The 26,040-nt window shown below is 45.7% G+C and overlaps 2 protein-coding genes across 6 annotated transcripts; one reads left to right on the top strand and one right to left on the bottom strand.

Annotated features, from left to right (window-relative positions):
• Window positions 1–255: 255 nt before the first annotated feature.
• On the bottom strand, window positions 256–11,353 carry gucy2f (guanylate cyclase 2F, retinal). Of its 3 annotated transcripts, none has more exons than XM_078108209.1 (20): window positions 11,274–11,353; window positions 9,514–9,824; window positions 8,615–9,425; window positions 7,616–7,917; window positions 6,992–7,346; window positions 6,805–6,889; window positions 6,257–6,353; window positions 6,023–6,148; window positions 5,326–5,406; window positions 5,020–5,196; window positions 4,767–4,923; window positions 4,518–4,667; window positions 4,241–4,389; window positions 3,983–4,146; window positions 3,715–3,907; window positions 3,420–3,594; window positions 2,669–2,767; window positions 2,479–2,573; window positions 2,309–2,394; window positions 256–1,670 (listed from the first exon to the last, which is right to left on the bottom strand). In XM_078108209.1, the coding sequence occupies exons 3-20, from the start codon at window positions 9,351–9,353 to the stop codon at window positions 1,589–1,591; spliced, it is 3,312 nt and encodes a 1,103-aa protein (XP_077964335.1). In that variant the 5' UTR covers window positions 9,354–9,425; window positions 9,514–9,824; window positions 11,274–11,353; the 3' UTR covers window positions 256–1,588. The 3 variants fall into 3 exon arrangements, with proteins under 3 accessions (XP_077964335.1, XP_077964329.1, XP_077964327.1); XM_078108203.1 differs by lacking the exon at window positions 11,274–11,353 and adding an exon at window positions 10,280–10,485; XM_078108201.1 differs by lacking the exon at window positions 11,274–11,353 and having other exon boundaries at window positions 9,514–10,051.
• A 1,689-nt stretch (window positions 11,354–13,042) lies between these two features.
• Window positions 13,043–20,538, top strand: tsku (tsukushi small leucine rich proteoglycan homolog (Xenopus laevis)). Of its 3 annotated transcripts, XM_078108247.1 has the most exons (4): window positions 13,043–13,639; window positions 16,973–17,071; window positions 17,717–18,028; window positions 18,405–20,538. In XM_078108247.1, exons 3-4 carry the CDS (start codon window positions 17,723–17,725, stop codon window positions 19,143–19,145), a joined length of 1,047 nt encoding a protein of 348 aa, XP_077964373.1. In that variant the 5' UTR covers window positions 13,043–13,639; window positions 16,973–17,071; window positions 17,717–17,722; the 3' UTR covers window positions 19,146–20,538. The 3 variants fall into 3 exon arrangements, with proteins under 3 accessions (XP_077964373.1, XP_077964371.1, XP_040042365.2); XM_078108245.1 differs by lacking the exon at window positions 16,973–17,071 and having other exon boundaries at window positions 13,337–13,639; XM_040186431.2 differs by lacking the exon at window positions 13,043–13,639 and having other exon boundaries at window positions 16,955–17,071.
• Window positions 20,539–26,040: the final 5,502 nt, after the last annotated feature.

Raw genomic sequence — 26,040 nt, forward strand, 5'->3', positions numbered from 1 at the left:
AAGAAAAGGACAACAATCTTTCCAGTCGGCTGCTGGTGGAACAATCCTGCCAGGTCTGGAATGTAGGGGTTGTTTCTAATCTGCCACAGACAGCTTTCCCGACATTTTGGTCTCAAACACAACTTGTCTCAAAAATAAAACCAGCAGAACCTTTGTTGGGACGGGCCAATCGGAGAGAAGGCCGGCTCCGGAGCGCAGTGTTCTCATGGTGAGTTGGAATCAGTTCGAGCACAGCAAAGAAAAGCGTCAGCTGCACAACAACAGTGGGTGGATTAAAAAGAATGATCTAAGGTCCTTTCATGTATTGATGATTTAATAGCAACTTATAGCAAAAAAGTCTTCTTCCTTGCAAAATGATGTAATCCCTTTGAGAGAGAAATGGCTTCCGTGTAAGAGCTTTAGCGCCACCCTGTGGGGGCTGAGAGGGAAATGTAACGGTTACGCCGTTAGGAAGGCCAACCAATGCAGTTGTTACAAATTAATTATTTAATTACTTAATGACATCTTATTTACATACACCGTATACTTTGCAGTGCAGTGATGAAACACAAGTTAAAGGAAAAGATAAATTACACAATATACATTTTTCTGACTGAGTCTGGTGCTTTTTTGCACACCGCGCTTGAATTAAGCTGCTTCTATAATCACCATTAACATGATGAGATGCAGGGGATTATTTCAAAAGAAAAAGGAAAGCTGAACTGACTTTATATTTTGGTTTCCGGTTAAAACTATGCATTTCATTAAAAAGTATAAACGTAAATGTCTATTTAGTGTATTGTGTGCTCTACGGTGTTCCCTTTAGCCTACATGCATTTAATGCTCTTTTCTCTGCACTGATTATTAAATAATTGACATACATATATAAAATCCATCCAAAGCTTCTTAGAGTTCTTGATTTAAACACTAGATGGGCCTTTTTGTGGCCTGACAGCTCAAAAAAAAAAAAAGATTCATGGAAAGTGCGTGAATTGACATGACCGACCCTTCTTTGTCATTCTGCTCTAATAGAGTACCAGTTTGTTATATACAATAGCAGCCTTTGCTCCATACTTCAGAGGGATAACAAACATACACAGCCGTAGTTACATCCTCGGCCCCCATGACGCTCATCACAAGCTCTGATGCTACGCTAAAAAAACCCAGACGTTAGCACCAGAAAATATGACATTTCATTCTGAAATAGCCGTCTGGGGCGTTCAATCTTCTGGTGGGTGAACCTCTGCTTGCCCTGAAATAGGTGACCACTCGGTGGCCGGTGAGTGCAGCGAGGAGTGTGTGTGTGTGTGAGAGCATCCTTCGCTGAGGAGCGGTGCACCTTCCCTGCGCTGCTACGTCGGCAGGTACGCAGGCAGGTAATGCGACAGCTCTCATTACATTAGCACCGTCGGGTTCTGCTGCGCTGGCTGCAGGCAGATTAGCCAGTCGATGGACAATCCTCTTAAACAGGTCTGCATTAAGCCCCAGCGAGAGGATGGGTGGTGCTCTCTGTCTCTCGTCTTTCTCTGGACGCGTCCCCCCTCCTCTCCTCTCCTCTGGTTTTGCCTTTTTTTTCCACATCTCTTCACGTCTCTTTTTGTCCTCTAATTCAGATCTTCTTGTCCACCTGTCTGTTGGCCTTGCGAAAAAGGGTCTTGATCTCCTCCGTGACCATTTCCTGCCAGTTGTCCCTACAGCAAACGCAGAGAGTTCAGACCAATATTGTGTTTCAGAATGACATTTGTGATTCAGAAGCGTAAAAACACAGTGAAAGCATGCCAAAAAGCAGAAAAAGAGGGGAAAAATAAGCGGCAATCACCCACAATAAAAGCAAATCAACAAAGAGGGCTTTCCTCAATCTGCTTAAGAAGACGTGGAAGGTGATAAGATCAAGAGATTAATGAGACTAGCAGATCACAGGCTCGGTAATCAACGAGAGGGGTCAGGCTCACAGGACACTTTGACAGCAGAAGTAACATTTCGACAAGACGACACCAGCTGGCATGCGGGTCTCTACCTCCCATGTCTGGACTAAGAAGGTCATGCCTTCTTCTCAGCTTTCTTTCTCCTGTACTCAGCTATGTCCTCAGGGTTCAGGCCGTGATTGTCTTCCCTGAGGTAACATTCACACAGTGGTGATTTGGATCAAGAGGCGGTTACATGGCGACAATACTGACAAAATGTAACAGTTTCCCCATTAAACTATGATATAATGTAAGACGTTCTGGTCGAACTCATACCAACTATTTTTTTTTAGAACCCCTGCATATGAAAGAATTTGTACACATTTTGTTATTATCATAGGAATCATCCATACAAAAGTTCTTACCCTGGTTTGATCTCCGGTGGTTTTGGCAAAGGCTTCGTAAAGTTTGTTTTCCCTACGAGCCAGTATGTCTCCTCAATACCTTTACCCTGAAACCCCAAAAACAAAGCATCTTCAGCGGGACCTGAAACAGCCTCCTGCTAGATCTCCGCCTCAATGATTGTGGACGTTACCTTCAGCTCGGTCTTGCCTCTGACATCTATTTTGTAACCCTCATTTAAAGAACGCAGGATCTTCACAGTGGTCATATTCACATGGATTCTATAAGCTGACGGACAACGAGAAAGGACCAAGACATGAGACCAAAAATAACAAATACACAAAGCAACAGCACAGAGTGAGGTGGTGCACAGGGAAACTCACGCAGCCCAGTGGACTCCATACGGGAAGCAGTATTGACGGTGTCGCCAAAAAGGCAGTACCGAGGCATAGTCAGACCTACCACCCCAGCGACGCAGGGCCCTGGAAATAATTTTAAAAATGAATGATGAATTGATGCGATGCATGGGGACTGCAACAGACACAGTAATTGATCAGTTGTGTAGGCTTTGCAGTGTCGCAACTGTGCAAAAGTGTAAACTAAAGCACCTGAAACTAAAGCCCAGGGCCAAGATGGTCCGGTCCAGTGGTTCCCCATATAACATTTAGAGCATTGAAACAGCAACAAACTAAATATATAAGGGAGTAAATTAACTTCCCAAAAAAAACATGAGAACTTAAAAATTGCAAATTGAACTTATTGCCTAATACAGAGTTATTTTTCTTTCTCAAATCATGTTAAAGGGCCTTTGAGCGAACCTGGGCCACGGTGGGATTAAAGAAGACATAAAATGTTCTCCTTCTAGATCTCTTTAGACGTCCATTGTTGTCACCAAGCTTAGGAGCCACAATCTTTCCCAGCATGCATCAGTACTGTCACTGACAAGCTTCACATGTAAGAGCTATAAGTCCCGTGTGGTTATGATAAAGGCAATCTCCTTTTTTTATAATTGATACTTGAAAAAGTGTCTCATCTTTGCAGACAGTCCTGATTTTGACTGTTTTGAGGACTGACATTCAGTTGAAAGAGCACCCACAGTTGCCCTCATATTCCCCGTGCTGTAGAAATACTGACCTGAATGGATTCCTATGCGTATCCTGACGGGAACGTCTGGCATGTGCCGCATGTGAAAGGTTCCCACTGAGCTGAGGATGTTCAGAGACATGTTGGCAATCTCAGCAGCATGCTTATTGCCATTTCTCTTTGGTAAACCCGATGCCACCATGTAGGCATCACCGATGGTCTCCACCTAGATGGCGGCAACATATCTGGTCGGTTACGGCCACATCCGTGCGTGTCTATGTGGTGCTGATTGCGTGCTGTCGTCGATGTTCAGCGAGGTCTTAAGATGTTCAGCGTGTTCACTCACCTTGTAGACGTCGTGGTTACTGAGCACGGCGTCAAACAGAGAGTAGAGGTCATTCAGCAGGTCGACCACCTCGATGGGATCACTGAGCGAGGAGATGGTCGTGAATCCTACAATGTCGCTGAAGTAGATGGTCACCTGGTCAAAGTACTCTGGCTGCACAGTAGCACCGGTCTTCAGCGCCTCAGCAACAGAACTGAAGACGGGCAGAAATTTTCCTTAACATAAAATCAACTAAATGTTTGGGGTTTCTTTGTCTGTACAAACTCACGGTGGTAGCATCTCTGAAAGCAGTTTTTCGGTTCTCTGTTTCTCCACCTCCAGTTCCTCTGTTCTCTCCCTTATGAGGTCCTCCAGGTTGGAGCTGTACTGTTCCAGCATCCTCAGCATGGAGTCAATGATGTTAGTCTTCTTACCCTTGTTGATTATCTTGAACTGCTCCAACAAAAAAATAGAAAATCTGGTTGAACCAACCTTGCAACAATTGCAAGGTTGGAGACAACAAGGCCAGATGTCTCAAAAAGAGTACCCTGTCAAAGATCTCATCAAATGTTGGTCTGCGTTCAGGCATTTCGCTCCAGCACTGCTTCATTAGCTGGATACACTCCAGGGGGGCCTGGTCCGGCGCAACGGTGGGGCGACACATGGGAGGAGGCTTCTTCACCTTACGGATGATTTCTGGTGAGCAGATGGAGGAGATCGGACAATCAAATCAAACTCTAGTTGATACCAAGGACATGTTTTGAGATATGCAGATTTGACTGCTTCTCTTTATCTAGAACTCTTCTCCCCTGGGGGATACCCACCAGCGGGAAGGAGACCCAGCATGCAGTATGGCGAACCTCTGACCACCACCTCTTGAAGGATGATAGAGAAGCTGTACACGTCTCCCTTGTAGGTGCCTTTGCGGGAGTTTGCAAGATCCCTCAAGAACTCTGGAGCTGTCCAAAATAAATCTGAGTGACAAAGAGAAAAGATAGGTGGGCAAATGAGACCAGCTGTAAGAGATGTCAAGACACCTTCAACCTCATTCAGACTACCAGTGCAGAAGGTACCTTCAGGGAGAGGTTCTTCTATATCAGCTTTCTGAGACTCGAGCAGCTCATTGAAGCCATAGTCCGTAATCTTGAGGACAAAACGCCCGTCTACCACACAGTTACGAGATTTTAATCTGCCGTGGGGGAAGTCTCTGTGGTGAAGGTATTTTATACCCTGTAAGCACAATATGTTCAACTGTGGAGTTAATCCCAACGGGAACATTAACCACAGCCAGTAGATCTTCAAAACGTTGAGCATGTCAGCGTTTACCTTGATGAGGTCGAGCAGAAGCGAGGACTTGAACATCCAGTCCAATTTGACATCCTCGTTCCACAGCAGGTCCTGCAGACTCCCCCGGGAGCAGTGCTCCGTCACTACCGCATACATGGAGCAGTCCAAAAAGAAGCCAATGAACGGATTCACGTTCTCGTTTCTCAGGTCTTTCATCTGAGAGAGCCGATGAACATGTCGATGGAATGATGGAGAAAAACATGGGACGTTTACGTGATCGTAACACCACATTTGTTACTTTAGGTGTTAGCGGTGGATTTTATAAGACGAGAGCTGTTGCTCTACCTTTGTGAAAATCTTGGTTGTGCTCTGCTTCATTACTTTGAACTGTCCCTCTTCAAATTTCTTCAACCACACCCAGTCGCCCTGGAAGAGAAGCCATGTTGTTACATTGGGAGATATTGTTATGATTCCTGATTAAAACCTGACAGAAAACCTTTTCTTCATACAAGTAATTAAAGTATTTTTAGAATGGTGACAAAAACCTTTGGACAATACAGACTCAACAGATATGAGATTATGATATGTAATAAGGAAGGAAAGAAAATTTGTGTCTAGCACATATCTTGCTTTTTACAAAATTTCCAGGAAAATAAAATAAGTGACCTTCTTAGGGAACCAGTGGGTTATTGGTTGGTGAAAAAAAATATTCATGAAAATATTCCAGAATTATTCAAAAAAATATTCATGAAAATATTCCAGAAATATTCATGAAAATAATCAAAAAATATTCAAAAGAATGATGATTACAAAGATTAGGATATGTAATAAGGAAGGAAAGAAAACCTGTGTTTGGCACATAATGTATCTTGCTTTCAATAAAATTGCCAGGAAAAAAACCATAAATACTATATAGAAATTAACTTGAACCCATCAACCCATCAAAGAAAAGTTCAACCTGAGCTTAGAATCAAAAATCTCAATTAAACACAGCCTCCCTTACAACATACTTACTTGTATTGTCTCTCTCAGTGTTACGTACCTCGTGCACGGCTACATTGGTGTTTTCATGGGTTGCAGTATGCATACTGTTAACAGAGTGCGAGAGGTCGGTAGATTTGTCTTCAAGAGCACTCTTGGACTCGCTCAGGTCCTCTAAAGTGATTCTCTGTTGGGCGTCAAACAGCAGCGGGAAAAGATTTCTCAGATTCTGAATAAAAATTAAATGTGTTGTGTCCAAGAAAGGCGGGAGCTAATGCAAAAGGGTTTTGTTTACCTTTCTGCTAAGCTGAGGATTGATAAAAGTGAGATCCTCTAAGGTCAGGAGGATTCGATTGGGACCTTTGACCAGCTGGATCTGTTGGAGTCTCCTCCTGCCAATGAGATTCAGACAAAGATATGAAAATCTGTTGAACCAACGGCAAAGATCATCTTTGTAACAGATGAACAAAAAAAAACCTAGACTAAATGAGAACAACTTCTAGTCTCCTGACAGAGTGGAGAAAGATAGGAGGACACTGAATGAGGGTCAGGACTTGACTTTTAATACTATTACTCATGTCAGTATGTTTGGAAAATGCATCCATATTATTCCAACAGTATTGATTAAAGTGCATTGAAACTACTACTACTAAAAACTACTATCGCTTTCTTTTCTTTGCTGATTCAAGCTTCGCGGGACCTCGTTCTCAATCTTACTCTGCCCACCATACAGTGTGTGAACTCATCTTCTTCAAAACCAAAATCCCTCCGCTTGAATTTGCAGGGTAAAGTTCTGGAGAGAAACACAAGGATCCATTTGTTTGACTTGGAAGAGAACTGTACCTGATATAAAGACTTATGATGAGTCCAGCTACCGCCAGTGTGAAGATGACAGCAAACACCACTACAATGTAGATGACCTCCACACCTGAAGAATGACAACCAGTAACTCAACGTTGTATGGGAAAGGTATGCAGAAGATGCCATGTAACTGTGAGGAAATGCATGCAAGTTCACCGAAGCCTCTTACCTCCCGTGCACATGACGTTCTTGTCAAACCAGCAGCTGGAGTCGGACGGCGGAGGATATCCTCCCGGAAACTGAATGGACCTCCCGGCGAAACGAAGCGATCCCGTCGTTAGGTCCACCAGGTAGGTCTGGTACAGTTTGCCCCCCCTGTTGTCAGAGTCCAGGATGACATAGTTGGTCTTCACCTCCCCGCCGGTGTTCACCTTGACCTTCTGGTTGAAGCCTGTGAACGTTGTGTTCTTAACGAAGTAGGCCAGGTTACTGCCTGACAGCGGCATGCCTCCTCTCCTGGTATTGTGGATGGACTTGGCCAGCAGGTAGATGCTGTTGTAGATGGTCCCAAAGAGTGGGGTTACCTGCAAAGGCCACAGGAAAAAACACAGAGTTCACTCCTTATTTCTTATACTTCAATCATCCTGTACGAATCGAGGCTCAACAACAAATTGTCGCTACGGTAAACTTTTGTTATCTACAGGTTATGAAATATTGATAGGGATTATACAATACATAAAATGATGAGCAAATGTCGCTATTTGATCATTTGGATAAACAATTGCTCATAAACTGTATGATCACCTCACAAGTACAGTAACCATTCACTATTTAGAAAACCCTTGTTTTCTACCTGCTCCGGCTGCACGGATAGCGTTATTTCCCCACTCATCTTGGCGGAGGCGAACGCCTCGTTGAAGGACCAAGGCTCGGAGGCAATGGTGATGGTGAGCACGGCGTCGTAGGCCTCCCTCAGCCGGCTGTTGTTTTGCAATGGGAAGTAGGAGACGTTGGTGTAGGGCACGCTGTAGTGGAGGGTGTCGTAGGGAACAAACACATACTTCCCAGAAGTCAGGCCCATTTTCTGTGCTGTGAGAAGAAAGGTGGCCTGCTGCTCCCCTCCCAACAGGATGGAGTGCATGCACATGATGATGACTGAGGCAGACGAGGGAGAAGAGGATGTTGGTTTTGTCGACAACGTGATTGAATTTAGTACCATAATGACTCAGGTTTCAATCTACTCAAATTTTGGACTGAAATGTTTTCGAAAAGTTACTAACATACCTACTTAACAAAGTGACAGGAGGTCTTTGTTTCATTTATTTAATTCATGAAGAGATACTGTAATTCGGAGGTCACAAAGCATATCACGTTGTCACAAAGTCCTATTTCATATGTTTCTATAATTCAACTTCAGTAAAAGATCTGAAACTAAACCGCTTTTTACAGGTGTCAAATTGCTTCCTTAACTTAACATCTTGTCATGCTCTCTATAGCAAAACCACAAATAATTATAACTTATTATTGATTAAAATAAATGAATATGCTGTGCGCAGTTCAACTCAACCAGATGAAATCTCAAGTGTCAAAATGGCTTCCTGGTGGGATGGTGGAGGTATAAGCCGGCTTAAAAAGACGGGCACAGGATGTTTGAGCTCATGGTTTGATATTTTGCAGTTGCGCAAGTGCTGTAACGCTGCACATATTGCAGGTGTTATATCATATGTTTCTACAAACTGACTAGTTATGATTATTTATTAAACATACCTTGTTTGATATCACATTAATGTATAATAATCTCCTATTTCCTTGCTGTCAATTGGCTCCTGTTTTAGTGTCAGCGCAGACTCACCCCTGATCTCTCCTGCAGCCTGGATCTTCCTCAGTGTGCCCTCAACTTCCGTCTCATTGAGACCGATGGATGTTACCAGGCCAACGGGAAGCCCCTTCTGCCTGAGAGCAATAGCCACTCTCCCAGCGGTATCCTTCCAAATGTCCTCATTGGACGAGACCACCACAATGCTGGCCCACCTGAAGTGTTTCAAGACGGCGAACAACACGTCGGCGGGAAACGGCACGGTCCTTGCAAAGGTCGGGTATCCTATGAGCCGGTCCAGCTCGTTGTTAACGCAGCCGTGGGAGAAGATGGCCTTGTCCCAGTTCTTGGTCAGCAGAGAGGCTGCAACACAGTAGCCGGGGTTGGTGGGGCCCACAAACGCATCGGCCATCATCTCATTGTTAATGAACGCCGTGAGGGCTCTGGAGGTTTCGCAGGGCTCCTGCAGGACGACGAAGTCTATTTTGAGGCCCAGGTCCAGATTTAAGTCTTCGTTTATCCGGTTTACAGCCAGCCTGGCGGCCGCAGCGGGCTGGGCCCTGTAGTATATGGGGTCGCAGTTCCAAGGCCCCAGGACCCCCACTTTGAATATCAAACAGCGGACACAGCATGGGAACGTCAACACCCCAATGAGGACCCATAACAGAAAGCTATAAAAGGGAGTTGTTGTTAAAGTTGGTCTGCTTTTAATGGGCAAACATGGATAGTTGGACTCCCATAGCGCCCCTCTGAAATGCGGATGAATAGTTTGCATTGTCCTCACAGGGTGTCCAAGGCGGTGAATGTTTTTGTTCACCTTTGAACAATCAATTAAACGAGGTTACACCTGCAAAATGGGCACAACAAAACTGTTGTATTTATTTAATAAATGGCTTTGATGAGGCATAATGAAGTCGTTTGAATTAATTACTTGCCGTATTTTTGGTGCCATCGAGGCAGCTTTGGGGTCCAATGAGACAATCGCACAGGTGTCCTCTCGGATTTACTGCTGTGAAGCCACACACACCGTCACCTCACCATCTCCCAAAAATGTCGTTCACCCCCGACGACGCCCAGTGTCGATCCGGCGGAGAGTCATCGCGTCCGGACCACGGGCGGAAAGTGACGACCGGGGAGCCGGTGCGCTGCGTTCTGCGCGTTTTCTGGAGACCAGTTCAGCACCCTGGAGAGCTACTTACGTCCCGCAGTCCGCGCCTCCGGAGGCTCCCGCGCGTTCCCATAAACGCTTTGGTTCGCGGGACGCATGAAGAAAAGACAAAGGAAATCGCATCCGTCCTGGATATAGTCAAAACTTAAAATATACAAAAGGAACAAACATTCCTAAAAAAAAGAAAATCCGTGATGTTTAAAATTGGAAGAGTATTTGAAGTATTGTCAGTATAGGATGTTGGTGTCAGCTACAGGCCCAATCAATCAAATCCTTCCAAAGTGACCCGTGGCCAAAACGTAGGTGTTACCGTCTAATCCATTTCAGTGAGACACAATGTAAGAGGATTGACAGAAGGCCTTAGTCTACTCTAAACGCCTCCACTGGAGGGGCTATAAGACCCCACGCCCGTCATTATACTCAAATACTTTAGTATCAATCATGATGATAGCACAACCGAACGCCATAAAGATATGCTCCTATAGCCTTGACCTCCACGTGCTTATATAAAAATAAATGTTTAGAAAACACACCTTCCCCGATGTCGTTTGTCTTGCCCAGGAGACACCTCACCCACATTGCACGAAGACACCTGCACCGCGCTTTAATTGGTCTAATGCGCCTGCAGTGCAGCAGGTTCCACAGATGAAGTCAATTTGGACCCTGGTAATTAAAAGATAACGAAGGGCTCTCTCTGAGGGTCCCCGGAGATCTGCTGCCTGTTCTGCCTGCGTCAGTCTTTTCAGCTCTTTTTTTTTTTTACTAAAGACCCCACCAGGTGACGCAGCCCGGCCTGCCAAATGAGCCCAGGAAGAGCCGGTTGCCACAACACCAACCGTGGATGACAGCGTTGAAGGCAGAACATTGTTTTAACAGAACCACATGAGACCATGCAGTGATGTGATCAGACCTCTGATCACTATTAAGCAAACAGCCCCAGAAAAGGAAATAATATCCCAAGCATGAAGTGGCCTCTTCTGACTTTAAGAATGTTAAACGTCTTCAATACAGCAAATTGCAAAGAGTCTTAACACGTATAAAGCAGAAATGATCCTTGGCTGAATAATGATGGGAAAAGACACGCAAAAAAGAAATACCCAGTAATTTTGAATATAAGTAAAATAAGTTTAAATAAATAAGCTTTTGAAAGGTTGTTGATTGATCACGGCATAAACAGCTTACAACAATGACATATATATACATATGTTTGCATTGTGGTAATTCCTATTATTTGTTGATTTGTTATTTAATTACTTTTATTTATCTTACTTTTTTCTTACAGTAACAATAATCTGCTAAATTTGGCAACAAGGTTGAGATTATAGAGCCCTCAAAGAATTTTGGATTTTGGGTTAACCTATGGTGAATACCTGAAACCAACATCAGGCTGCAGAGGCCTCTTGTTTCTGGTTTGTGGTTTCTGTGTCTGTGTGTGTGCGTTTTGAGGATATTCCATGTCAAAAACTTGCTTCAAAGTGGATAGTGACAACGAGTCGGTAAATAGACATCACGATGCAGGAATATTACCTGATATTGTCGACATGGAGCTGGTAAGTGATTCCACCTTTGTCGACCTATATCCCACGTAAGCTGATGAGCCTCTTAAACGTAACACCTCGACGCCGCTGTACCGTATACAGGAATAAAGGACAGAAGTGACGACTCAGCGCTATACGTCCACCCAGTGAGCGGTGAACACAACACATCTGATGCTCCTCCCGAGACCATATCTGTCCTCTCTGTCAGACACTGAGGAATGAAACACGAGTCTCCACAAGCAGGAATGTATAATAGAATAATGATGAACAAAAATCTAATTAAATTGGTGGTAAATACAGCCTCCCAAAACATGTCAGTGTGGAACAAGGAGGCGAAGAACTGCATGATACACATATTTATATATGCATGATGTGATTTAAAAAATATATAAATGAGGATATTGGTGGGGGGAAAAACACAAGAGATGAAATAGCAGTTTTTTTTACCCTTGAGTGAAAGCTCTCCTATCTCTAAGAGTGGGTTCTCTATGGCTGGTTTCTCCATGTTGCTTGCAGACGGGAGACTTTATTACAGGATGACTTTAGCTCTGGGGCCATCTAGTGGCAAAAAGTCTTACTGTATGGGACACCGGGAGAAAGGGAGTGGATCTCTAAATATGTAAGACTACTAACTTTCTACTTCCACTATCTCTCACTGTTATTTACCCTTCTGCTACATTCAAACAAGTAATGTTCCCTATTGTAGGCCTTTTGTGCACAATTGTAACTTTCACTTGCGCTTTGATTGTCACATGAGGAGTTCGGTGTGCTGTGAGGATTTGTGGGAAACTACTTGAAGGACAAAAATGTTCAAATGGCATTCTTTCTTTTCAATCTTTCAACGCGGGTGTTAACGCTAATGTTTATTAATGTATCCGTAAGGTCAATTTTGGCCTGGTCTGCTTCAGGATTCTCACCATTGGTGTTTTACTGGAAATGTTTCTTTTCTGCCTCTTCCTTATCTTTACTATCATTCAATCTAACAGTTGGTGCATACAAGTAGCTACATGTGCAACACTATCTGACACGTCAAAATTGCTTCCCCCTTCTACTACAGCTTGCTGTTTGTTGCATTGCATGCATTTTTACTTTCGGAGAACATACACATGATCTTGTTTTTCTTTTCAGAATAGCTACACATGAACACGTGAGTGTGCAGGTATGTATGTAGACCTGCACTGGTTGTATGCTGTCATGCTCTCACGAGGACAGCAATGTCTTAAGGGATGCAGATGAAGAGCGTTGCATGAGCTGCAACAGATGTTCCCCATTGAACTCTTGACCTGGCTCTTCTAAAGAACTTGTTATAATAACACATGTAACCTTATATAGGTTGTGTTTGGCTCTCCTGTAGCCTAATATCAGTCTAGAATAGTGTTTGGAAATTCTGACACATGTCATATCAATGACATGAAAAAGTGCATACAGTTTAAAATTAACTACATAATGTAAAACCTGCAGATTCTGTCTTAGCAAAAGTTTCTTTCGACACTAAATGGTCAGCTGTAAAAAAAAAAAAATAGGCCAAACAGGCTGCGTGCGCAGCAACAGGAAAGATCATAGTTTCCGTTCACATGATGTTTTAATCAGTTTCATCGAAATGTCTCATTCAGGCCAAACAAAACAACCCGCATGGTTGTGCAAGCTTTTCTTTTTCATGTGGGTTTGTTTGCGGTGTCTCCACTAGAGTGCGCACCGGCAGGCAGCGTCAAAACTACTTAAAAGTTGTCCACAGACCGGAAGTTACTCTCTTGGGCCTTACAAATTAAAAGCGTTACGTTGAAACGAGAAACATTATTAATGATATTGCCTTGACGCTATGTTGCTACGTGACAATATGTGTTGTGAGAACTTCACTGTATATTCTTTCAATGTTATGCATCTGCGACAATGCATTTTCAACTTAGCGTCCATGTTTTCTTTCCAAATGAATGTAACCGCTACGACAGCTTAACAACATTAGCTAAGCTAAGTGCCAATGCTAGTTTTGATTAGCAACAGTTTTCAAGACGATGAAAATAATCACTGCGCTTTATTTTGGAAAACTATCCCCAGGAAGTGCTGTCCTTTTGAGCGCTGACCGACGGTGGCAAAAAAAAACGAGCCGAAGCAGGACTTTGTGGGATGGGAAGAGACGAGCGCGTCCCAGTGTTCCCAGGCTCCGCACAGCTCATAATTGCGCTGAAAGGGATCCAGCGGAGCTCATGGAGCCCGGCCGCATCGACTGAACGGAAGCCGGGACGCGGCGGCGCAGCGGGGGTCTGGAAAATGGGAGCGGTGAAGTGAAGAAGAAGAAGAAAAAAAGAAACGGCAGAAAAAGCTCCCCCCCCCCCCCCCTGGATGAAAGGCAGCAAAGTAAGTTAACGTTACTTTCAACTGGCGAGAGCCGTCACCAATAGTGACCGTTTCGACTCAAAGCGTTTAACGGAACCGTCGCGTGTCTCCACAAAGTTACTTTTTTTTCCTCTTTTTTTTTTTTTTTTTTTTTTTTGGGAGCACGTAAACTCTGGCGAACGACGCGCGCGGCGGGACACATGTGGAGCGGTGATTGACAGCGGGATAAAGGGGGGCGGGGGTTGGTGTTGGCGATGGTTAGTGACGTTTCTCGCGGGGTAACGTTACGTTACACATAACGTTTTTTGGGGAAGATGAGGGGTTAATTCGGGGGGGGGGGAGGCTTCGGCGGAATCCTCCGTTGCCTCCGCGCTTCGCCACGAACGACTGCGGGAAATTTGACCCCTGTGCCGGGCCGGGTGACTCTTCCCCAGCGGTGGTTCGCGGCGGTAACGCAGACTCACTGCGGTGTCACAGCTGGTACGACTTTCATGATGCGGGAGGAGAAAACACACACACATACATATTACCATTTTCTCATCCAATCACAGATGTAGAATCCACAAAAATAAAAAAAAACTTATTGAAGTTGTTTGAATAATGCAGTTGGGTTAAAATAACAATATAACCCATAGACATTTAGTATAAAGTAGCATGAAATGGAAAAACTCACGGCAAATATAGTACCTCAAAACTTTACTGAAGTAACGTACTAGACAGTACTAGAATGTATGGAAGCCCATTTCTGCCACAACAAAAGAAGGGTTAGAAAATGATGACTTAAGAAAGCCATAATTGTGAGATGAAAAAGTAGAAATGATGACCTAAGATATGCGCATGCGCAGGCCGCTTGCAGCTGGTTGTCAACTTTTGTCAGCTTGTCAACAAACAAGAATTTTAACATGATCGGTATCGTCGACATCATAGACGATCGAAAAAGTCACCGGCCTTTCTTAAGCACACAACAAAATGTACGTTCATGTACATTCTTGCCAAAGCAGTTAAAAGGTACTTGTCTCATTAACTAAAGTGGTCTCCGTGCTCAGGAAACAGGCCGTCAGCTACGCCAGTAATTCTTTCCTCACTGTCTTCCAGCGTTGATTAATGTGCTTTGATGAATTTGTGTGCTCTTGCTTGCGCATTTATTGCAGCCGTAAGCGTCCCAGTGTTGCTTTTAATGTTTTAAAACGCTTAAGTAAGCGCAATTTAATTTAAACTCACTGCCTTGTCCTCTGTGTTGTGCATTCATTTGGCTTGAAAGGATTCGTTCGGCATTGATCTTCTCATTACAGTTTTTTTCAGCCTTCAACCTGAGGATTAAATTGGGACGGAGCGGGCACAACGAATACATCAGATCACTGCGTGATATGGAACTAATGCAGGACCGGCAGTTTGACAAAGATCAGAATATATGTGTTGAATGGGAGAACTAAGTCGATAATAGCTTTGCAATGTTAACTTCGTCTTTGGCTTTAAATGTGTGGTTTTGCATCAATTTAGATAAAGAAAAGCCTGATGGGGGGGGGGGGAGAAATACCATACCTTATCCGTGAAACAAATTTAGATAAGCGTATCGCTCGTGGGCCACGAAAGCGGGGCTTTTATTATGCATTTTGACACATGAAATGATTGCGTTTACACCGATAACACACTACGATAACTGGATTATGACAGCGAGAGTGTTCTGCATGTGGTTGCGGGCAAATTGTAGTTAAGAACAAAATGGTGCCGTGAAAAAGGATCTGTGCAGATGCGTCAGGTGGAGGAGGGGGTCCCTCAACTAATAAACAACTGACGCTCCTCAGAGGGGGGGGGGCGGGTCCCAGGATTAGGCGCACTGAAACGGCCTCAGAGAGGGAGGAGGTCTCTGGGGCGGGATTCTCACGGGCCCTTTGGTGCCAATTGTCCACTCAGAGGGGCTCGCTTGCCTTTTGGTCAACGCGGTCGTTAGAACGTGTCCGATTTCCCGGCGGTGGTTCGCTGTTGGTCGAGATTTATGGCAGAGCGGAACACCTGGTCCACTATCTTTGCTGTGGCGACAGATGGAGCGAAGGATGCAGGGAAAGAAAAGGGTGGGGGGCACAAATGGGGCTATAAAAGCAGCACCGAGGTGATAAGCTGCTGAATACTAGTGTGGTAGAAGGGGGAAAAAAGATTAAACAACCACATGTTATTTTTACTGTCACGTTCCCAGGTTTAGTCCGTTCTACGGCTGCTTCTGTGGGGCGGATCTCTTTGAGCCCGGCCGTTTGCCGGAGGTGAAACAAAATTTAATGGCGGGGGAGGGCCGAGAAGGACCTTAATCATATTGTTTTTATGACAGCTAAGGGTGTGACATAAAATAGTTTAGAACTGGCAACTGTAAGTATGTGTTAATTTCCCGCACTTAGCATGTCACGTATATATATTATATACGTGACAATATTAAAAAAATCCTCTGGTTTGTGCGGTTTTAACCACTCGTGGACCTTTTTGCTTCTGAAGTGCTCGACCAGAAGAAGTTCTTGTTGCATTTAGTTGACAAATAAAAGATTTGTGTACTCTGCTCGATTTTAAATTTGTCATAATACTCGCCCGTTCCCGATTGGTCCAAACATGCAGCGAGTTCTCCGGCCTTCACTGAGATCACAGTTTAAAAAAAAAAAACTCAGATGGTTACTTTTTATTTTGTATATTATGTAGGTTTACAAAACCAGGTGTTATTAGTATTGAACGTGAAGGAAAATATACTAGTGAATAAAATTGTTCTTAAAGACAAAGTGCATGTCTTTATGGTTCACGTGCTCAGGAATGCAGCTGATTGGGTCGTTTAGAATGAAATCTTTGAGTTGATGACATCCTAAACGTATTCGCCGTCAGCAGCTGGCTGTAGTCGGGGAGGTCAGGGGTCACAGCAAGGGAAACGCTGCACAGAGGTGATCAGCTCTGTGTAAGTGGACTTTGAGCCACGCTAATCAGGCTGCGCGTGTTCACCCATAAGTACCACGCAGCCATGCGACCTCCTCCCCTTACATAAGCAGAACCCACGTTAGATATTTCACTTTCCCTGCACGTTCCCAAAAAGAGTTAAATGCAAATGTCAGAGAGGATTATTATGTAACTTTTTCTTGCCAGAACATACCAACTACTCCCTTTCCTTTGTAATTCTGAACATCTTTCACTGTCGTGTCGCGTTTATTTCATTACAGACGTAAGCTGTAAAACTCTGCGCTGTATGTTTTTTAACGCACACTTTGCTGTGTCATGCCCGGGGCCAGTAGAGCGTGACTGTTCCTTTCTACCTGTTACACAACTCTTAACCTCTGTCCAATTCTCGCACTCGTGTGCACGTTATGCGTGCATGCGCGTGTGCAGTGGGCACGCTGCTGGAGCCGTTCTGGGTGAGGTCAATTCGGCTCTCATTTGCACATCGAGAGACGACAACAACGGACGCGGCAACATCTGAAAAAGAAGGTACGGTGGAAATAGGACACGTACAATGTGTGCACATGCTGCAATTTGAATCAATTTAAATGTTAAAGTCTTACACTTTGAGGCAAATTGCTGCTTCTCAATTACTTTTTTTAGAGACTATTTTTGGCTTTCTTTTCTTTTTTTGTCTTAATGCTCTGCGGCTCAGAGGATTAGCTCGGGAAGTGGGCAGATCTAGTGTTTTAGCATTTTCTTCATTTCAAGACGGGACGAAGATATTTTTAGGGGCCTTGATTGTAAGTCATTTGTTTTCACCACCGTGCGTGCTCAATTCTAGTCAGTAAACTAGGAAAGTGCAAACAAACGCTTTGATCAAAGAGGTTCACGGCTGCGGGGAAGCGAAGGGGGAGGGAAGTTGGGGCTACCCGAGTAGCTCGAATAAAAGCTTGATAAACACCTCGACGATGCCGTTTGAGTAGGAACTGTTCCTCTACTTTGTCAAAACAGAAACAAGGTGTTCGTTGAAGGAACATGGACGAGGTGTACTTTTTAAGATTGAGCTTGTGTACCTTTTCTCCCGAAAGCATATTTGAGCGCGATGAAGATAAACCTTTTCTACCTCCTATGGGCGTGGCAGTCTAAATATCATGTTCTCTCTCTCTCTCTCTCTCTCTCTCGCCCTTCCAGAGCACAATGGCGCTCCTCCTCTGGTTCGGCATGTCGCTGTTGGCCTCCGTCCAGTCCAGCGGCGTCAAGAACTGCCACCGCGACTGCCGCTGCGAGGTGGAGAGCTTCGGCCTGTTCGACAGCTTCAGCCTGACCAGGGTGGACTGCCGGGGGCTGGGACCCGACACCCCCATGCCCATCTCCATCCCGCTGGACACCGCCCACCTCGACCTGTCCTCCAACGCCCTGGGCCCGCTCAGCGACAGCATGCTGGCCGGGCCGGGCTACACCACCCTGGTTAGCTTGGACCTGAGCAGCAACCTCATAACAAAGGTCCGTGTGCTGAGGAGCTCCAGGAACGACTGTTCTGCTCTGTAACGAGTCCGTTTAAGCTTTGAGTTAAACTTTTACACATTCTCCTTCACAGAAAGTTGCATATGTATTAATTATTAATAATAGTTGGTGCTGCAGACTAATATGTTTTGCACACAATCTTCAACTAATGTTTTTGGATAGATGTTATCCAGCGGTTAGGTTTCTTTATTGTTTAGTTCCCTCCCAGTGTTTAATAGTTGAAAGATTTAGTAGTAATATTTATGTATATTGATAACAGTGCAGGATTAGAAATATAAAAGTTTTCTTACAACAAAAAAAATGTTTTTACATACATGTGAAAACCCATTGTATGGTTTTATTGCTCCACCCTCAGGTGACACCCAGTGCTTTGTCCAAGCTGCGTTACCTCGAGACTCTGGACCTGAGCCACAACCGCCTGGAGAGCCTCTCCACCAGCTGCTTCGCCGGCATCCCTCTGGTGGAAGTCGACCTCAGCCACAACGGCTTCCACGAGTTCGACATGGACGTGTTCGCTACGAAGGTCAGCGGTGAGCCCGTCAGCGTGGACCTGTCCTGCAACAAGCTCGCGTCCGTCTCGGCGACCTCGCGCGGCAGAGTGTTGCACGTCCAGAGCTTGAACCTGTCGTCCAACCGGCTGCCGAGCGTACCGAGCCTGGCGGGGCTTTCGCTGAGGTACCTCAATCTGGACGGTAACCCCATCGCGCGGGTGGAGGAGGGAGCTTTCGCCGAGCTGACGGATCTGGTTTATTTGTCCATCAGCAGCCTCCATGAGCTGCGGGAGATCCGGGCGCGCGGCTTCAAGGGCCTACGGAGCCTCCAGGTTCTTGATCTCTCAAATAACCCGCAGCTTAAGACTCTGAGCCCGGCGGTCTTCAGCGGACTGGACTCCCTGCAGGAGCTGAATTTGTCCGGCTCCGGTGTGGCGTCCCTGCCCAATAACATGCTGAGCAATCTGCCCAGTATTAAGAGCATCACACTGGGACAAAGCGTCCACTGCTGGAGGACCCAGAAGCAGGGACAGTTTCACCGGCAACTGGGCCAGGTCCAACACGACGAGGTGCTGAGCTGTGACGTGGAGGGCATCGTGTTGTGAAGCGAACCAGACGCGTTGGAGTCTCCTTCCCCCGACGATACTTTCCTCCGCGGGTTAACAGCGGCAAACGCTTCCGATCTCCGGCACGGCCGGACTACCGAGTTCTGAAAGTGTGCCTGCCAGATGTGCCTTATCTGCTTTGATATGCAGGACCCCTCTTAGGGTCACTTTCACTCATTTCACTGTGCTGAGTTGTGCCTTTGGAGCGTCTCAGAGGTCAGTGGTGGACTTCATGCGCTCCTGACAGGCGTAGCAGCACCTTTTTATTAGAAGAAGAAAAAAGATACAGCGGATCGCTTTCTTCCACAATTCAACGTCTACGCTTTCCTGTCATGAATCCAGAACCTTAAGTATCGTTGGTGCATCATGTACATGGTTTAAAATGGGACCATATTATTATTTAATAACCCACTACACACGTTCCATAACATCATCCAGCGTAGTACAAAACCTTCTGTGCTTTGCTCATAATATCAACACTTCAGTTGACCACTAAGATTCATTATTTGACTTTGAATGTGATGCTTTATGGAAATGATTAAAGGGAGAGTGAGAGATTTGGGAGTCTTCTCTATCTCATATAGTGAGATGAGAAGACTCTCATATCCGTTTGTTCCACATGAAGCTGCAACCTTGTTTTTCTTAATGCTGAACTTATCTGCTGGTTGTATCTTCTACTTCCACACAGACATGAGAGTGGTATCGTTCGTCTCATTTGGCTCTCGCTGAGCAAGTGAACGTGGGTGTTACTCGTCATTGTATTACATGTATACACATATATATCCCATATACGGTCTGTAGATCTCTTCTTGCCACACTCGCATGATGAGCATTTCAATACTTGAATCATTCTATAACCACCTGCCCAAACCTGACACCTTGTCCACAATTAACCTTCATTAATGTCCGAGCGTCGCAAATAAGTGCCGCGGAGCCTCCGACGTTGGCGACCCGCTGATCTGCGCTCATTTTGTTTCCTGACCTTTTACTCGGCGCGCGTAAACAGGCCGTGGACCCGGAGTTTATCCGGAGCTGTTGTCCAAATCGATATCCAGTCGAACCTTTCGACTTTGACGTTATTCCTGACAAAGAGGGGCAGCCGAGGGCACAGCGCTGTCGTGCACCTTCGCCGCGGTGCCCCTGGAGGGTCCGGGGGGAGTGGGGGGGGGGCGATCGGCCTCACAGCTGCAGGTTCAGGTGGTTTGAATGTCAGCAATCCGTGAAAGCCTTCAGCGTTGCTGATTGTGCGGTTTTAAAGGAAATCCACTTTTTTTTCAGTCGTTTAATTGAAAGAGGAGCGCAGTCTTGCTGTAGACTTTTATAATTGTATGTAACTATATTGTATATACCTTTTAAAGAATCACAAGTGTAATAAAACGACTGGTGACTTGTGGTTTGACCTGACTTCTTTTGTCGTCCTGGTTGCCGGAACATCAAAAACAAACTACGTAATAAAGTATAGAGTATATTTAACACGTTGCCGGTGATTCCTGTTTTGCAGAGCAGCGTGTGATGTGACTCAGCAGGGCGAGTCGGTGATCCGCCCTCCCGCCGCGCTCTGCTGCTCGTGTTTGAAACACTCCAGCTTTATTTAGGCGAAAGTGTCGGGCCAAACAGACCAGTAAGCACACACACACACACACATACTCTTGGGGTCTTGAATGGTCCATTAAAAAACCCAGTGGAGTGGACAGACATGCCAGCGCTGTGGAAGAGGACTGCGCTGGTGCCAAGTCAGTCTCGCTCCCAGATGTGCTGTCTGCGTCTGGCGGTGAGTGTTTCCCCCGTCAGACAGAGGAGACGTTATTCCTTCCGTTCCATCCGTGACACATCTTTTAAACTCCATGACGAAGTAGTCTGACCGATGGGTTTCCTCACAGATTTGCGGCATAGTTGCGCCCGACGTGTCACATCCTCCAGATTGACCGTGGGAAACAAAGCCCAAATCTCCCCTGTTCATTTAAATCTGAGTTTATAGACTCGTGTGTGTGTAAGGGGAACCTTGTCCGCTTCAAGTTGGCAGGAGGCCTGAGAGGATTGACCCGTCGCCCGAAACACTTCCAGATGTTTTTTGCTCTTCTGTCCATCTGCTGGAACGCTGGCATGTCGACACCCGGAGGAATTACTCAAGACCGATACAGTACAGGCGGGCCGGGGGACGGAAAAGGTGAGACACAGTTTGCAAGAGGGTTTTTATGTCCTCGGACCATCTTGCTTTTTCGTGGCATAAAGCGACGTGGTCACAAACACGCGGAGCAGATATCAGGAGGACCAGAGGCCGTCTCCTCGGGCAGCACAGTTCTCGCTCCTTTCCAAAAGAGAAACAGTGTTGCCATGAATGTCTGTTTTTTGCACTTATCTTTGCTGTAGCAGATCAAACCGCACGTGGCCTCGATGCACATTTCAACGGGAGGATCTTGGCTCGGCTTCTCCTGAATAGAAGAACTTCAGGACAGCGCGGAGATTATTAATATATTTGAATTTCCCCAAACAACTTAATGCATCATGGACATGTGGGAGGGAGGAAATGAAAATGTAATCAGTTGCCTCGCTGCAGTGGTCCGACTCCGAGATGTAATCACCTCAAAAGCAGAGGGCAGCTTTGTGCATAATTCACCCAGCCGGGCAGAACCAGGCCGTCTTTATTAAGCGCTCTCGCACCGGCACCCATCAAACAAAAGTAATTCCTCGGTCCCCGCTCGGATCCTCTGGAGGATCAAGCTACCCGAGCAGCTAATTCACCCGACTCCACTCTGCCAGGTTCCGTGGCTCAGCCCCCCCCCCCCTCCTCCCCCCTCCTCCTTCCCCCGTTTTAATCTTTGGAATGTGAGAGTCAACAATTGTTTTCCTAAGTTAAAAGCCAGCGGTGAGGCGGAGGTGTTGATGCTGCGGACGCCCTGACACCAGACACCGAGGCCCCGCGTCAGCAGCGATCCGCAAACAAAAGATCAGCTCCACCCGTCACAGGAACACAAAGATTCGCTTGTTTTCCTAAAGCGCCACTTAAGCTGTTAATGTTTGAATTGCATTACCGCACGTTTGGTCCTAAAGACAACTGGGCGCCATTTACATTCTTTTTGTTTTTTGCAGAGGTTGATGTAAATGTGAGATGTTGCATTGTGATGAAATGCACAAATTCTCAACCTCCTGGGGAAGGGGGGGGGGGGGGCACACAAGTAGTTGCTAGATGAAAAGAAACAACATTTACGGACTAAAGCTCCATGCTTCTAAGGTCAAACTCAAATAGGGTTTAAAACATTCTGTCTTTAGCACAAAGGAATGCAACCCGTGATGAAGCTGTTGACTATAAACACTGTTTGATTCGAGGTCATTAGGATTTGATGCCACTGATTCCCTAAAATTGCTGATGTTGCTTAAAACGTTCGCATAAAAAAGTCAAACTTTTAAAGAGGAGTAGAGATCTCTTGGTGGAGGCCGTGGTGTTGGTTAGCAAAGCATTTTTTAAGGAGGCATAACCAACGTCTGTCGACTCGACACGTCTTCATCGGGGGGTGAAGTGCAGTTGGGAGAGAGGTGTCACATGACCTTTGTGTTACTATGGCCCCCGTGACAGACAATGAGAGAAGTTATCCAGCTTTACATAGAAGGAAGTGTAATGCAATAACGAATAATTCAATTAAGGACTAATCGAATAATGACTTCACCTTCAAAATAAAAGCCCAGTGTTCCCCAATAAAGGGGAGTCACACTACAATCACATCATGAATTTCACCACAGGCAAATCCTGATTAGACAGAAGTGAGTCACGTTTTTTAAAGTACAGAGAGCAGAGTAGTTTGCTGTGATATTCTCAATACGTAAATATCCCGCCTCCCGCAGCCATCTTCACATATTGTGCATTACGTGTTGTGTGATCTTTGTGTCACAGATGGTGGCAGAAGATCAATAATGTGTCATGCAGGCGACACGATGTGAATCTCACTCAGACAGTTATGAATAATTCCATATTTCTGCACGTCTTGTGAGTCTGGAAATAGCTGCCTGAGCGGATTGCTGTAGGTGTTTGTTCAAGGGGTTCTCGGCACAGTTTGAGGCTGTGTGTCTGCGGCGGGAGGCGTGTGACAGAAAAGCTTGACCGAGCTCCAGGATTCCAGGATTGTGTTTCTCATTTTTATATCGACTGCGTTTTTCTACACAGAGGAAAGAAAACACAAAATAAATGATAGTTGGAAACGGAAACATTGCTACATCGTTTATTGTGCAATCTATTTATTTCAAGCATTCCACTTTACGAAATACTGCAATACAGTTTATATTACTTTTACACTAGAAATGTCAAAAGTATTCATGGGATCTGTGCACCAACTTGTTTTCATAACTTTTGCATTCTAGGTTTGAGGGAAAGAGTCAAACGTGTTCTCGAGAGGCCTTTTCTGCACTTAATAAATGGCCGATCATTAATAATCGCCGTAAGTTGCGGCTTTAAAAGAAACAGCGCTCTGTTACCTCATCCTAAAAGCTGGCCGGTCACTTTTAGGACACAGCGGTATCTTCCTCTGGGGCGTGTCCGGTCAGGACGACCGACTTACGGGTCAACGACACTGAGCAGGGCGCGACTTTCTCCACACTCCAGCAGACACGTGGGAGGAAGAAAGACTCACTGGCTGCTCTACAAATACTTTACCCGATTCTACTCGGGGGGGAAAAAGGAAGAATAACAACACGCAGACGAGACGAGGAGGCAACGGGAAACAAACAGATACGCCCCAGAAGGAAGGAATCATCTGTTATCAATAAACTTTAAAGGGAGATTTCTCCTCCCGGAAAAAAAAACGCGCTGACTCACGCATTTAGTAACATAATAGTCGCAGAAGCAGGAGTTTTGCATCATCCTGGTCGTGTTGGAGCACCGAGCAGGGAGTTTCCCCAGAGGAAAAGCCTTATATCCTGAGATTGCTCCGCCCCTCTCCTCCATCTGGTTTCCGTCAGGGGCCCGCTGGGGCCCGCTCAATCTCACGTCTGCATTTAGTGCCGTGGTGCTTTAAACAGAGGAAAATGGGAAAAAAGGGGGTGAGAACTGTTTCAAAGTAAGATTCGAAAGGAGGAAACACGCGGATGGGATCAGTTGAGCTCCAGGGGAGCACCGGTGGTCCGAACCCGTCTCATCCTGCAGGATCAGAATCTTCAGCTCGGGGGGCAGCGAGTGCTCCGTGACGCGTTGACCTGGCTGAACTTGTCACGGATGGCTGGATATTAGAATGCAGGGTTCATAATTGTTAATAAACGGCTCCGGTTTGCTGCACTAGTCAGATAGGATAATGACTTTTGACTGGGGCAGGAACAGGGAGAGCTCCCCGACTGGGACTGGAATGAGAGGTGGAAAAAAAAAAGAAATGACATGACCCCTAAATCCACACCGGGGGGGATAAACTTTTCCTTAAAAAAAACCAAAATGTAGCTCAAAGTTAAGATCCCGAGAGTTGTTCAATTTGTGAAAACCACCGAGGAGACCGAGCGTTCTTAGCATTCTTGTTCCCTTTTTAAGAGCAGTGAAAAGTCTTCCCAGTGTTAGAAAAAACGATCCTCCCACACACACACACACACACACACACACATTAGAGAAAGCTCTAAACGTCCCATCAGCTGTATTTCACTGTGAGCGCTACTTCCACACATCACAGAACGTGATATACTGCGGGGTGAAGTTACAGCGATGAGGGCCGATGTCCCTCGGCCCCGGAGACAGCTGAGCCGAGCCGCTGTGTGCCGAGCACAACAGCTCTCTTGTCCGAGTTGTGTCCTTTGTCACGTCCTCTCGTGTTGGATTTCACACGGCGGGGAGCTGCCGAGTTTGTACTCGAAAACGCCCGAGCTCTCGAGAGGGCAAACTGAAGAGGGGGGGTTGTGTATCATCGGCGACACGTGCAAATGGCGTGCTAATCTTCATTTGATTGTAAAAAAGAGCTCATGTACAAAGTCAGATTAACCAGACTCGGACTCCGGGAGCCGACGTCGGCGGCGAAACGAGCACCTCGGAAATGAGGTGATTGCTTCGCTGCGCTGTAATTACGCCCACGTGATCGGGGGCCCGTGGATTAAGGCGCTCGGCTCGCGCTCCGCCGGTTCCTTGACTTCGGCTCGAGGCGGTGACCTTTCGGCAGACGAGTTCCTCACTTTCATGTTCCTGAAATGTTCAGATAATTGGATGATCGTTATTACGCGCTGGAGGGTGAGGATACCGTGAGTAATGGCGCTTTGCTAATATAGGTTGGTACTAATTTAGGTTTCGGCTGTCGGAAGCTAATGAGGCCGGAGCCAAAGATTTTCCCCAACATTTGCAGAGTTAATGAGTTTTTTTTCTTTTTTTCTTTCCTCGGCGGTGGAATTGTGCCGTGATGAGATCTGGTGTATTACTTTATTACATTATTACTAATGTAGTTCTCTCTGTCCGCGGAGTAGTGGGCAATCGTATAAGGCGAAAAAAAACGTGTCAAGAGGGACGAACGCAGATAATTGGGAGACAATCCGGTCAATTTCCCCAAAAAAAATTTCAGAAAAAAAAAACAGATTCTTTGTGTGGTGCGGCCTGGTACCAAACGGCCCACGGACCGGTACCGGTCCGCGGCCCGGTGGTTGGAAAGCCCTAATGTGGAGTACATGCGCTTTGAGTGGTTTGACAGGAGCGCCCTCTGGTGGAGAAGATGGGGAACTACACCTGCATGACGCTGCGTCTTTGCAGTTTTAAGAAACCGCCGGCTGAGATGAGGCAGATTCCAGTTGATTTGAGATTATTTTGTCCAATCCAACCCTCACACGCAAACAAGTCAGATCGAGTCTGATCACGGACCGCTTTATTTCCGGCTTTGGTTTAATTACATTTGATTTAATTTGAAAATACAGACCAAAATAATCACTCAGCTCAACAGACTTTGAA

The sequence above is a fragment of the Gasterosteus aculeatus genome, chromosome 1 (assembly GCF_964276395.1).
Source record: "Gasterosteus aculeatus chromosome 1, fGasAcu3.hap1.1, whole genome shotgun sequence".
NCBI classification, from domain to species: Eukaryota; Metazoa; Chordata; class Actinopteri; order Perciformes; family Gasterosteidae; genus Gasterosteus; species Gasterosteus aculeatus.